Source organism: Lichenostomus cassidix, chromosome 10 (genome assembly GCF_008360975.1).
Source record: "Lichenostomus cassidix isolate B80296 chromosome 10, HeHo_3.0, whole genome shotgun sequence".
Taxonomy (NCBI): Eukaryota; Metazoa; Chordata; class Aves; order Passeriformes; family Meliphagidae; genus Lichenostomus; species Lichenostomus cassidix.
The window spans coordinates 19,996,901-20,009,124 of record NC_139491.1 but is presented as its reverse complement, the minus strand read 5'-3'; the positions used below and the strand labels follow the sequence as shown (position 1 = coordinate 20,009,124).

Sequence of the window (12,224 nt, the reverse complement as noted above, 5' to 3'; positions counted from 1 at the left end):
CTCCCCATGAGCAATTGCTGGGAGTGCTGCTGCTCTCCGAGTCCTCTCCCTTTCACACCTCCAAAATTCTGAGCATGTGAAAGCAGTTCCTGTCACTGAGTTAACTTAACAAAATAAAAAAAAAAGGCTAAACCACAAAGGATTTTAGAGCAAGGATCAGCTCTCAAACTACTGAGACCCAGTCCTTTGGCAGGATGACATGTCCAGGAGCTGGCAGCTGGTGTTGGGAGTCCCTGGGCTGAGGGACACAGGGCCAAAGCGGGCTCTTGGAGGAGGTGCCCTGCCCTCAAATGGTGCTATGTGAATATGTTGAGCAGAAAGTGCTTAAAAAATGCAGCGTGGTTGGTGTGAGGGCTGACTGGAGCCTGCTGCAGCCCACCTTTGGGGGCTAGTTTCCAGGGCCTGCAGGTGCTTGAGGAACAGGAACAATTGCCCTAAACCAGGGGCTGCCATGTGGCATTTGGGGGTTCATCTCTTCAGCCCCTGTTCTGCCTGTTTTCCACTTTGTGCAGCTGAGAATGTGGTTCAGTTACCTGCAGTCATGCAGTGAGTAGCTTACTCTAATTACGGTGAAGATAAACAAGCACTCAACCCTCTCACAGCTCCAGCACCCACCATGTCCTGTGCCACCTCTGCCTCGCCTCCTGCATTCCAGCAACACCTTTCCTGCCACAGTAGGATGAGAGGGTGCTGGGGATGAGCCTGCACAGGCTGGAAACTGGAGATGTGGGGGCAGGATGACACAGAGTTATTGCTGGCTCCATCCCTGCCAGATTTATTCTGCTTTGCTGAGCAGAAAAGCCAGGGAGCAAGCAGGATCTCTGGCTGGTTGAGTGCTGATGCTGAGGTATTTGGGAGTGTTGCTGAGCTCCTGCAGAGTCAGGGGGGTTGATGGTAAAAATTGATGTGTTTGTGTTTTATTTCAGTTTTATGTTACTTTTTTTTTAAAGATGAATCTGTCAGGGCAGCTTCAGCAAAGCCAGTGACACTGGAGGCTTTGGAAATGGATGGAGATCTTTGTGTCAACACAGGAATGGGATTTACTTGTAAAGTATGTGGGTGTTGATAGGTCTGGTTTATAAAGGAGAAAAAAAATGAGGGAAAAAATCTGCCAGGGCTGATTGCTCCTGTCTCTGTCGTGGTTACAGCCAAACAGGGCAGGTTTTCTGGTAGCAATTCCCATGCTTAATTACTGTTCAGTCACATCTGCAGTTCAGGGCACAGATTCCTTCACGGGCAGGAGCTGTTTGATGGAGCAAAGCCTCTCTGGGGTGTCTGATTGCTGCTGGAATTCTAGTGGGTGATTTTTTTCATATCAAAGCTAAATACATAAGCAAGAACATGACGGCTGGGAGGTGAGCTGTGAGGGGTGACGTGCTGCAAGCTGGAGCTCCATGAGACAGAGGCTGGTTTTGTGTATTTATGATGCTTGAATGCGCAATTGTTGGTTAAACGGCAATGAGCATCATGGTGGTTCACCCAGATCTGTCGCTGCTTATTGCTTTGCAGGGGTTCACAGGGCTCAGATTTGTTAGATGGTCACTTCCCTGCTGTCTTTAATGAGATTGGGTAATTTCATGGTGATTTGCCTGCCCTTAAAATCAGAACAGGTCAACTGTATTTTTTCCAAGGAGCATCTGCAAGATGAAACCTGGTCCATGCATGGTTTGAAGACCACTGTCTGCTGGAGAAATGCACAACGCAAACCCAGCATGCAGCTCCCAGGATGTGTCAAAAATTGGCCAGGAGAGGAGACAGAGGAGGAAAGAAGGAAGAGAGGAGCGGTGCTTAGAGCATGTGCCTTGGGGATGGTTCCTGTGCCAGAGCAGGGGCAGAGCAAAGCAGCTGTTTGTGTGATCCACACAGTGTCAGTGACTCAGTGGCTGAAGGAGTGTCCTGGTTCCGTCCTCCAGGAAGGTGTGCCGGGGTGATGCCAGAAGGGCCCAGCCTGTGCCATTCCCACTGGGTCAGCAGCTCAGGGTGGGAGTTGATGTGTGGTGGGTGACTGATATGACCCTCTCATCACTGGGAGGAGATAAACAACAGCCACAGTGTGCTTTGAGCCAGTTGAACAGCCTCCTGCACGTTTTACCTCTTCCCAGCCTCATAATGCTTCTGTCCCTTTGTCATCTGCACCCAGATTCTCCCATGTTAGGAGCCACAGGTCTCTGCAGAGCTAGATACACCAGTCCAAGCATGTTGGATTCAGATGGGGCACAGGGGCTTTCCTTAGAAATCTGTCTTAGTGGCTCTATTTTGCCATAATTGGGTGGCTTTGCTGCTGGTTCCCAGTCTGCCCAGCTGTGAGAGCCCTTCTTCACATTTGCTCATCCCTGCTTATCCCTTTTACAGTTGCTGTAAAAGCCTACCAGCTCTGTCACACACAGTCCTGCTTCCCCATGGAGCAGGACCTGCCTCTATGTGCTGGCCCTGCTGGTTGAGCACATTGTGTGTTAAACCTGTTCCAGCTCATGGGGAAATTCATACGCTTGTTCAATTCTAGCAGGTCCTGTGAATGCCTGATCTAGCAGGGTTCCCTTAACCTTGAGGGAAATAAACATCTTCACAGAGACGAACAGTCTAAATAGGGATGGACTAGAAATCCACCCTCTGTGATTCAGGACATCTGTGATACAGGATGGAGCAGATGCTCTCAATCTAGTGCTCCTTCTGCCCAGCTCCTCATCTTTTGTCTATTTTTGCTCCTTCTGTTTAATAATTCAAAAACCCTTCCTGCATCTCTCTCCACTGAATGTCTTGGTATCATCTTTGTTTTGCAATGTCCCCTTCCCCCATAGAAACAGACCTGAAGGAAAAATAATATGGAGGAAATTAACTTCTCTGAGCCTCGATCACTCAAACTGGGATGTCAGATTTCTGCTGTATAATTCTGGCTGGGACACTTCTGAGGTGAGCCTGCAAGAAAATACGATTTTCTTCTCTAAGTCTTCTTGCAGAGCAGTTACTTGTAATATGTCCAGCAGGCGTGGAGTGAGAGGGAGACCTCAGGGAAAACCACAACTCATTTACAGCTTAAATGAAAATGAGTTGAAAACAAGATGTGCAAGATTTCAAATTTTATCTTTTATAAACAACAGCTATTGCCTGTGAACGAATGGTTGTAACAGAGGGATTTAATCTTTGTAAACAAGAGAAAAATGCATCAAAGTAGACCCTCAGGCATGTGGCAGGACCTGGCTGTGGAAAAGTGGTGAAGAAGAGGCTGAAGCACTTAACTGGTACTAAGAGTTTTATTGGCACTAGGAGCTCTGTGAAGGAAACAAATAGGGGCATTCAAGGCCTTTGCTCTTTGTATTTGTTTTTTATTAGAGCCATCAGTTTTGAGCACACATTTGCTTGCCCAGGTGGATATTTGCAGGGCTTGTGTCGCCTGAACTCCACAGCACGGAGTCTCTCACTGATGAGCCTGGCCACTTCTCTGGGAGATGCAGAGTCAATGCCAAAAGTACCAAAGCATGGAATCTCAGAATGATTGGGGCTGGAAGGGATGTTAAAGCCCATCCAGTCCTAGCCCCTGCTGCGGGTAGGGACACCTTCCACTAGGACCAGGTTGCTCCAAGCCATGTCTAACCTGGCCTTGGACACTTCCTGGGATGAGGCAGCCACAGCTGCTCTGGGCAACCTGTGCCAGGGCCTCACCACCCTCTCAGCCAAGAACCTCTTCCCAATATCCCATCTGACCCTGCCTTCTGGCAGTGGGTAGCCATTACCCCTTATCCTGTCCCTCCAGGCCCTTGTCCCAAGTACCTCTTCAGCTCTCTTGGAGCCACTTTGGGTACTGGCAAGGGCTCTGGTCTCCCCGGAGCCTTCTCTTCTCCAGGTGAACACCCCCAGCTTTCCCAATCTTGGCTCCAGAGCAGAGGGCCTCCAGCCCTCAGAGTATCTTTGTGGCCATGTTTGGACTTGCTCCAGCTGATCTGTGTCTTTCTTGTGCTGAGGGCCCCAGACCTGGATGCAAAGCAGAGAAAAAACAAAACGGACCTTGCTTGAATCAGGGTATTTCCAGGTTGGTCTATTAAATTTGTTAGCAAGGCCCTCTTGGCTGTGCAGTTTTTGCCTCCCTTTATTTTGCTTAGTTGCGGTCTCCTTTCTTTACCTGGTGAAATCCTGCTTCTTCTTTAGGTGTAGTTAGAGGATTTGCTACTAGTGGCTGTTTCACAGGTCTGTTACTGCTCATCTTATCTCTACATGGACAGGAGTTTGATAGACAACAGGACACAGGTGATAAGGAACAGGGCACCCTAAAAGCAGACTTGAAACTTATTGAAAGAATTCAGAGGCTTATGAACAAGGTGAGCCCACAGAGATCATCCACATGGATTTCCCAAAGGTATTTAGCAAGGTCCCGCAGCAAAGGCTCCTGAAGGAAGGAAGCAGCTCTGGAACAGGTGGTGAGATCCTTACAGGGGAAACTGTTTGCTAAAAGGTAAAGAACAAAATGGGGAAGGGAACAGAGAAGAGACTGGGTAATAAAAAAGATGAAATTTAAATGTACATAAATATAAAATGGTGCACAGGGGGAAAAACCAATTTTAACTCTATTTATAAAACAACGGGTTCCAAGTTAAGTGTTACCATCTGGAATGTCAGGGTTGTTACAAATTGTGCTGTGAAAATGTCAGTTCTGTGGTCGGTAGCCATCCAGAGTAAATGGTGTGTGGGGATTGCTGTGGGAAAACACAGCAAAACAACCCTTTCTCCCTCCAGCTGCAGGCATCTGGGAAAGCTAAAGATCCCTGGAACTTCGAGCTGGTTTGGGTGGGAAGGGGTGCTCCTGGAGGGGGGCTGTGCAGGGCTGCTTTCACCCAGCCCTGGAGGGTAAATCCCAGAGAGAGGGGAGGGGTAGTTCTGTGCAGACCCTCCTCTGCCTCGAGGATATAAACATCAGCAGCCTGCCATTTTCCAAGGAGTCACCTCTGGAGCCAACAGCCCCATCTCCTACATCACCTGTGGAAGTCGTTGTGCTGACCTCTGCCAGCAAAATTGATTTATAAAGTAGAATTTCTACAGCTTTTTTTGACGTACAAGCTGGGAAGATTACCTTGAAGGCTGGTAGCTGTTGGGAAAGTGAATCTCTGCTGAGCTGGAGAGAGCAAGTGGTGGAGGAGCACTGCAGTGTCAGTTCCTACCTGGAATGCTGAAAGTCCCATCGGGCTCCAGGTTGGGTGTCTTGCTCTGACTCACCAAAGTAGGACAAAGGCAGAGGCAGAAAATCTACCACAATTCCCATCAGGGTCTGGAGCTCAGGTCCTGGTGCCCTTCCCAAGTAGATCCTGGATGCCTGTTATTTTCCCGAAAATTAGGAGCAACATCACTTCTTTGTGAAGACAGGAAAATCCAGAGAAAACTTGGCGTCACTGTTGGTGTCAGTGGCTGGTATTTGCAAAGGCTGCTATGGAGAAAGGAATTGTTGTTTCCAGAGCCCTGCCTGGACCACAGCGCTGGTGCTGCTGCTGCTTAGTGAGTGCTGAGCTCAGGGTCCTTTCACCAGTTGTTTTCCAGTAAAGTCCCACTGGCTGCCCTGAATTGTGCTCCCCCTTCCAGCCTCCATCATGTCCCTGAGTAGCTGTTCCGTTGCTCTTTCCAGGCTTGAAATCAGGGTTATGGGCTCACATCTCCTACACACGTCGTGGTCAAGCCTCAATACTTAGCAATTAATCCGACATCTCTTTAGTTTCTGAGGGTTTACAGTGACACTGCAACAGGGCAGGAACTCCCTGATTTCCTTTTCCCAGCTTTTCCCAAGCTTGCTTAGCAGTGCCACTGGAATGGACAATACCTGTTCCTCTGCTTCCACCTTGGCTGAGGTAACATAAGCTGACAAAGAAGGAAGATGTGGGTCCGTTTGGTTGTGCATTTAATTAGAGCACTGCAAAAGCCTTCATCCTGTTTGAAACACTGCAGCTTCCCACTGCTCATCCCTTGTCCCTGGGGCTGCCTGTGAGGAGCACTGAAGTAGTGGCACTTAACCCTGTCACGCTTCAGTTGGTGCCGTAATTGCCCAGGCCTCTTTCCTCTGCCTTCTGTAATTGGGATCACTTTATCCCTGGCTTCATCCTCCCTAATCCTACAGGTAACCTTTCAGCTTGCTCTTCCCCACAGTGGAGGATTGCTGCTCGGCTTGCCAAAAAACACCCCTTCCCCAGGGATGAGAAGCCAGACTCAGCTGTGCTAGTACTAGGCAGCACCAGGATCTTCCTTCACATCCAGCACCTTCTCTGGGCCTCACATCCCCCCCCCCCTCCTCCTCCTCCTCCTCCTCCCCTTCCTGCATCCCATGCCTTCTCCAGACTCCCAAAATTTCTATTACTTTGGCCACCATGAGTGAATTTAAAACTGTTTTGAAGAAAAGGCTTGGGATAATGTCCATCCATTTCAAGCTGTGTTTTGTCAGTGCAATGGCAGTGCAGGACACTGGGACAGGGACACAGGCTGGAGGAAATAGAGAAGGGCCAGGGGTGTTTCTGTCTGTCCAGCTGTAGCACCAGCTGTAGCACTGTCATGTAGTCACTGGCAGGGGACACTGGAGTCCATGGTGGTCTCAGCCACCAGCACCATTGGGACGAGGGGCCTCAGGTCTCTCTCTGCTGACTCGATGGGGAAAATGAGGCTCCACAATGTGAATGTGAGTGTTGGAACTGCAGTGCTGCAAATGCCACATCTGGGTTGAGCACTGTATTCATGCACACCATGGCCCCCTAAAGGGTCACCTCCTCAAGTGGCAAGCCCAGCACTGCCTGCTTAGCCATTCTCCTGCTGAACACAGGGAAGGAGCATGGTGAGAGAGTGGAGTGAGAGCCCCCTTTTGAGTCCAGAACCTCCTGTGCACCTGGACACAAGGCTGGAAGAGGCAACTATCTTCCTGATGGGTGAGGGAGGAAAAGGCCCTGTCAATCACCATGGCACATCTCCGGGGCAGTAAGGGAGCCTATGCTGACCTGGCCACCCAAAGGACACTCACACAGTTTGGGAGGATGCCTGGCAACATAGGAACACTTTGGGATTTTTTTCTTTCAGTAAGCTTAGAACTGAGTTTGCAGTTTTGGGCTCAGACTCCCTGGTGCTGAAGGGGAATATGCCACCTCCAGCCCTGTTCTCCTGAACAGTAGCACATACTGAGAAGGGCATTGCTAATTAATTCCCTCTGCCACTTCCCAGGAGAACTGGATCGTCTTAGGCACTGCCTCCCCCACTGACCAGCGCCTCCTTACAAAGTCATGGAACTGTACATCCAGCAAAAGCTGTCAGGGCCTTTAGGACACTAACTGGCTTTCATGGGTCGCACCTGCATCATCCCTCTATCCCCTCGGATGCAGGAACCACTTGAGCTCAGTCCTGGGCTTGTGTCTGGTCTGTGCTGTGGGAGCTCAGCAGTGCCTGACTGAGTGACTGGCTTGACCTGGCCCCAGGCCCTCCTTGTCACTATGGACCTGCCAGGACTGTGTCTGACCATGGTCACCCTCCACCAGACCTCACCCCAGCTGGCTGTGGTCCAGACCCTGAGAGTATCCCTGTGTAAATGTGGAACCCAGAGGAATCCCTGTGAGCTACAGGCAACAGACAAGAAAAAACAGAGCATAACCTGTGTCTTGGAGCCCTCTGACCAAATGCTTCCAGTTTCACCTGGATTTCACTTCACTTGAGCCCTGGGTACACACAGTCTATGTTCCAGGCCCCCACTATCTGTGTCCCTGGCATGGCTGGGCACAGCTCCATCCCATTAATGGAAAAGGAGGAGCTCATGCAGAACTTGGTAATTCATGGGAGGTTTGGGTGTAGTCATCAGGAAAGAGTGGTCTGCAAAATCTCAAAGGGAGTGGAAGAGGTGAGAAGTGATACACGGCTCAGGTGCTCACCCTCTGCAGGGAGATTAAGTGGGATCGTCTGGTAGGCTGCTCTGGAAAGTGAAGGAGCTGGGCAGAGCTGGCAGGTCCTTAAGGACAGGATCCTCGGATTATCCATCCTGATAATCAGGTGCACACGTAGGTGTACTGGGAGATGGGTCTGAGTTTAAACTGGAAATGAAGCTTATGGCTGAGCTCCAGTGCAAAAAAGTGGCATGGAGAACGTGGAAGCATGGACGGGCCACGATGGAGAGATTTGGGAACGGGGATCAGACTTAGTGGTGAGTCTGTTACTGTCCACCTCAGTGGTGGGTCTGTCGCGTCTCCCGCGCCGCCCGGGTGCTGGGACGACACCCGATGGGCACAAGCGGAGGTTCGGGGTGTGTCAGCCCGGGGCGGGGCCGGGCGGGGTGTAGCGAGGTCCCGCCCCCGCTGGTATAAGCGGGAGGCAGCGGCGGCGGGCGCGGGTCCCGCGGTGGCCATGGCGGTGCGCTGCCTCTTGCTGCTGCTGTGCGGAGCCGCGCTGGGACCCGCCGTCCACCTCGACTTCGCCGAGCACCGCAGCCAGGCCGCCAAGATCAAGGTCAACCCCCGCGGCAACCTCTGGGCCACAGGTACCGGGCGGAGGGGGCACAGGGACACGCGGGATATGCGGGGCACGGCGACCTCCTGCCACCGCGAGCGTCCTGTGGCTGCCTGTGCGGAGCCCCCTGCTCTCCCGGGCCCCACGGTGGGAGGGAGATGTTGGCAGGACCACAGTGGGCAGGGGGACACCAGGGCAGGGGTAAAGCCACCTCCAACTGCATCCTCATGTGTTAGGTCCAGCATCCCCGAGCAGCAGGTCCAACATGCCCAGTAGACTGGCTTGTTCGGCATCGCTGGGTAGCAGGTTCACCATTCCTGGGCAGCATCCCTGTAACCCCAGAGATTCTGTCAGCAGAAACAGAGAGGGAAGTTTCCCAAAAATCCCAAGCAGAGTGAGGACCTGGGATTTCTGGGTTTCCCTTGACTCAGCTGGCTTGGCATTAGGTCACTTGGTGCTCCTTACTGATTTGTGCCTGTGCAGAACATCCCCCCAGACACACCATGTGTGATGTTGCAGGTCACTTCATGGGGAAGAAGAGCGTCACAGGCTCCCCACACCTGGAGTCTCCAGAGGAGCCTGCAGTGCCAATGGTCTTTGGTCCTTCTCTAAGAGCCTTGCTGGAGGACATGATGGAACTGCTGACCCGGGAGCTCCTGAAAATTTTCTTGCAGGAAAGGCTATTGGATGAGAACCAAGGGAAATACGACCTCACTGACCAGGTGAATATAGATTTAGATGGAGGGAGATGCTTAGAGCAGGGAGGCAGAGGAGCTGTGCTGGAGATGGGACCACCTGCACAGCTGCTAGAGGTGCATTCCCTCCTTCACCCTCCTTAAACCACTTCTTAAGACCAACCATAAAGGGACAGAGGAGAAGTATCTTGAGGCTTGTATCTAGCTGGGCAGTGACAAATAGTCCCAAGTGCTTGGGAAGGGTGTGAGGATGAGGAAGTAACATTGTGATGGAGCTGTGGCAGTAGTGATCTCCAGCCCAGCGGTTGTTAATAAGTATCTGGATCTTCCTCAGCCAGATACAGAAGAGGATGGTGGCCACTGTGATGAAGTGTCCCCTTTTCCAGGGACAGGGAAATCCTTTCTTCCTCTCATTTCTGCAGACAGAGACCAAGAGGGACACAGTGTGTGAGGGGAAGGACATCTGTCAAGCAAAGAGCTTTGGCGCTGTGTCACTGTGGTTGGGATCCCTCAAACCCTGCCCCCACACCCTTCCTCCAAGTACTGAGGACACAAAACCCTGCAGAGCAGGTTTGGGGGAGCAGGAAGGAGGCAGGAGCTCCACTGGTCCCACTGTGTATCAGTAGATCCTCAGCCTTCTCACTGTGGCTTTTACCTTGGAGCTCACTCAGCTCCTAGTGGAAAACCTGCCCCTGGGAGCAATGCACAGACACAGATCCTCAAGCAGGATGTGGAGATGCTCGGTCCAGAGATGGAATTGCTGCGTCCAGAGATGGAATTACTCAGCCTGTGTGGCTCTGCTTGTCTGTTTCCTCCTGCACAGTTCCCTGGTGTCTCACCCTTTTCAGTCACCACAGGAAGTAACTGGGAGTCTAAAAGAGATGAGATCCTGTCAGGTCAGTCCCACCTGTGCTGTCCCACTGAACCAGGAGCCTGAGGAGCTATCCAGTAACACTGTGCTCAGGTAAAGCTACGCCTGCCATCCAGGGTTAGGCAGGGCTTGCTCCTCTTTGCTTTTTTTGGGAAGGCACGGGTGGAACAGAGTTGCAGGGCTGGGAGCCTGAGTGCCACTGATTGTTCAAGCACCTTTCAGCAGATTAAGGTAAACTGAGGCTTCCTAGAGAGCTGTTCCCATCGGGTAGAGAGCTTTCCACAGTGAAAGCACCAGCCCACCCCACTCCCTGTGTAGTGTGCTGTGCTGCTGCAGTGTTAGCTTCTCGGATGCAGCTGGAAAGGACACAAGGGAGATTCTGGACCCTTCCCCATCCTCCCCGAGGAGACTTTGAGCAGAAGGGCACATGTTGAGAGGATGGGAGAGCTGGTAGATGTGCTGCCCTGCCTTGTTTGTGAATGTGTGCTGTGAGTTTGGTAAAAGTGCACCCTGGGGCTCTCTCCTGCGTAGGTCACTATTCATGTTGCAGATGTGCCTGTGCAGAGGCTGCCCCGAGTGCTGGTGCTGCGCCACAGGTTCCAGCTGGGTGCCAGAGCCCTGTCAGCCCTGCCAGTGCTCATTCCCAGTGCTTAGGGGCAGGTACTGACCAGACGTGGCACTGTGTACCAAAGCTCTGCTGCTGGAGGGCGATTTGGCTGTAGCTATGCTGGCCAGTGCCTGCCTCAGTGCCCAGTGCCTCTCTGGGGGAAGGTGGGATGCCCAGCACACGTGTGGCATCACAACTGAGCTTCTTGATGTGCAGCTGGCTCCTGCCCCTCACTTTCTCTTCCCAAAGCCTGAAGCCTGTTCTTGGCCAGTGCCCTGGTCTCCTTGGTTACCTTCCTGGGTGCTGTTTCTGGTTTTGCTTCTTGGACACCTCTGAGCACCTCATTTCCCCAACTCTTGCCCTCCTACTCTTTTCTTCCACCCATCCCTAGGGCATCCTCACCTCTGTGCTGCTGTGTATATTACAGAACTGCTTCTCCCCAGTGCCTCTGAGTGCTGCCCAGGTTATACTGTTGTGTGTAACTTTATTTTTTCTTGCTCTCATGGTTGACATGGAACAAGTCCAAATTCCTGCCACCCTGACAGCCTTCCCCCTCGGTGTGACTGTTGTTGGACACCAGGTGTAAGCACCCAGCCTGAACTGATCTGTGTGCTGTGTTCCCACCTTCATCACAGGCTTGTTCCTATCTCTGCCCTGTGAAACTCCCTGGCCATGCTCTGCTCAGGATCTGTCACTTCTATCTGAATTTTCCAGCTACTTGTGGCAGACAGGTCTTGGCTTTTAGCATCCTGGGACTTCAGAGTGCTGCCATGTCACTGTGTGTGACAAGGATTGGGCTGGCAGAAGAGGATCCTTCCCATCCTTTGTCATCTCCCTGGGTGTGTGGCATTAATTCTCCAGGATGCAGAAACCATGTGTGTGGAGTGGAACAGCTCCAGGGATGTGGGCAGAGCCCTTCTGCCTGAAGGCAGATGCTGCCCTGCATTACTCTGGGACTTGTGGGCAGTGCCCATCCCACAAATCCCTCTGTGACTCCTCCCTGCTGTGTTTTCTGTCTCTTTTTGCCTTCTCACATTCTCTGCTAAATCAGGCTCTCCCGTGGAGCTCAGCCCAGTGTCTGTTGCTTCACTGGGATGGTGATGTTTCCCTCTAACATCTGACAATCGTGGTTCAGCCATCAGAGCAGAGATGGAGGCTTCTGGCTCTGTCCTTCTTATGTGCTGTCCCAAGCCACCCCTGGAAGTGCCATCATGCTCCAGCATGGGATGTTTGTCTGATATGCCCTGTGGTACCTAGCAGGTGGTGATGGTGGTGGTTGTGTGCACAATCCAGTGTCTCATCATTGTGTCTTGTTTTGTAGGAGACAGGGCTTTTAACAAAGGTGCTGGAGAAGTACTTCTCAAACTGACAAGGTGCAGCTGGGGAGGATGAGGTCTGCAAGGTCGGCTGTTGAACCTGGTGAACAGAAGAGCATTGTCCTTGTGGGTTTCTATAGCAACATCACTTTTATTTATTCTTTCTGTAATATTGTTAATTGTGATGGTGTGTGTGAAAAGTGGAGCCTCCCTGTGTAGTTCCTGTATGTTTTGTGTTTTCTTGACATCTGATGTCCCCTGTGAATAAAACTGGCTCTTTGCACAGA

General features: G+C 51.7%; 1 protein-coding gene across 1 annotated transcript; it reads left to right on the top strand.

The window, feature by feature from the left end:
- On the top strand, positions 1-12,224 carry NMB (neuromedin B). Its single transcript, XM_085071190.1, has 3 exons — positions 1-8,479; positions 8,968-9,170; positions 11,943-12,224. Exons 1-3 carry the CDS (start codon positions 8,098-8,100, stop codon positions 11,988-11,990), a joined length of 633 nt encoding a protein of 210 aa, XP_084927316.1. The 5' UTR covers positions 1-8,097; the 3' UTR covers positions 11,991-12,224.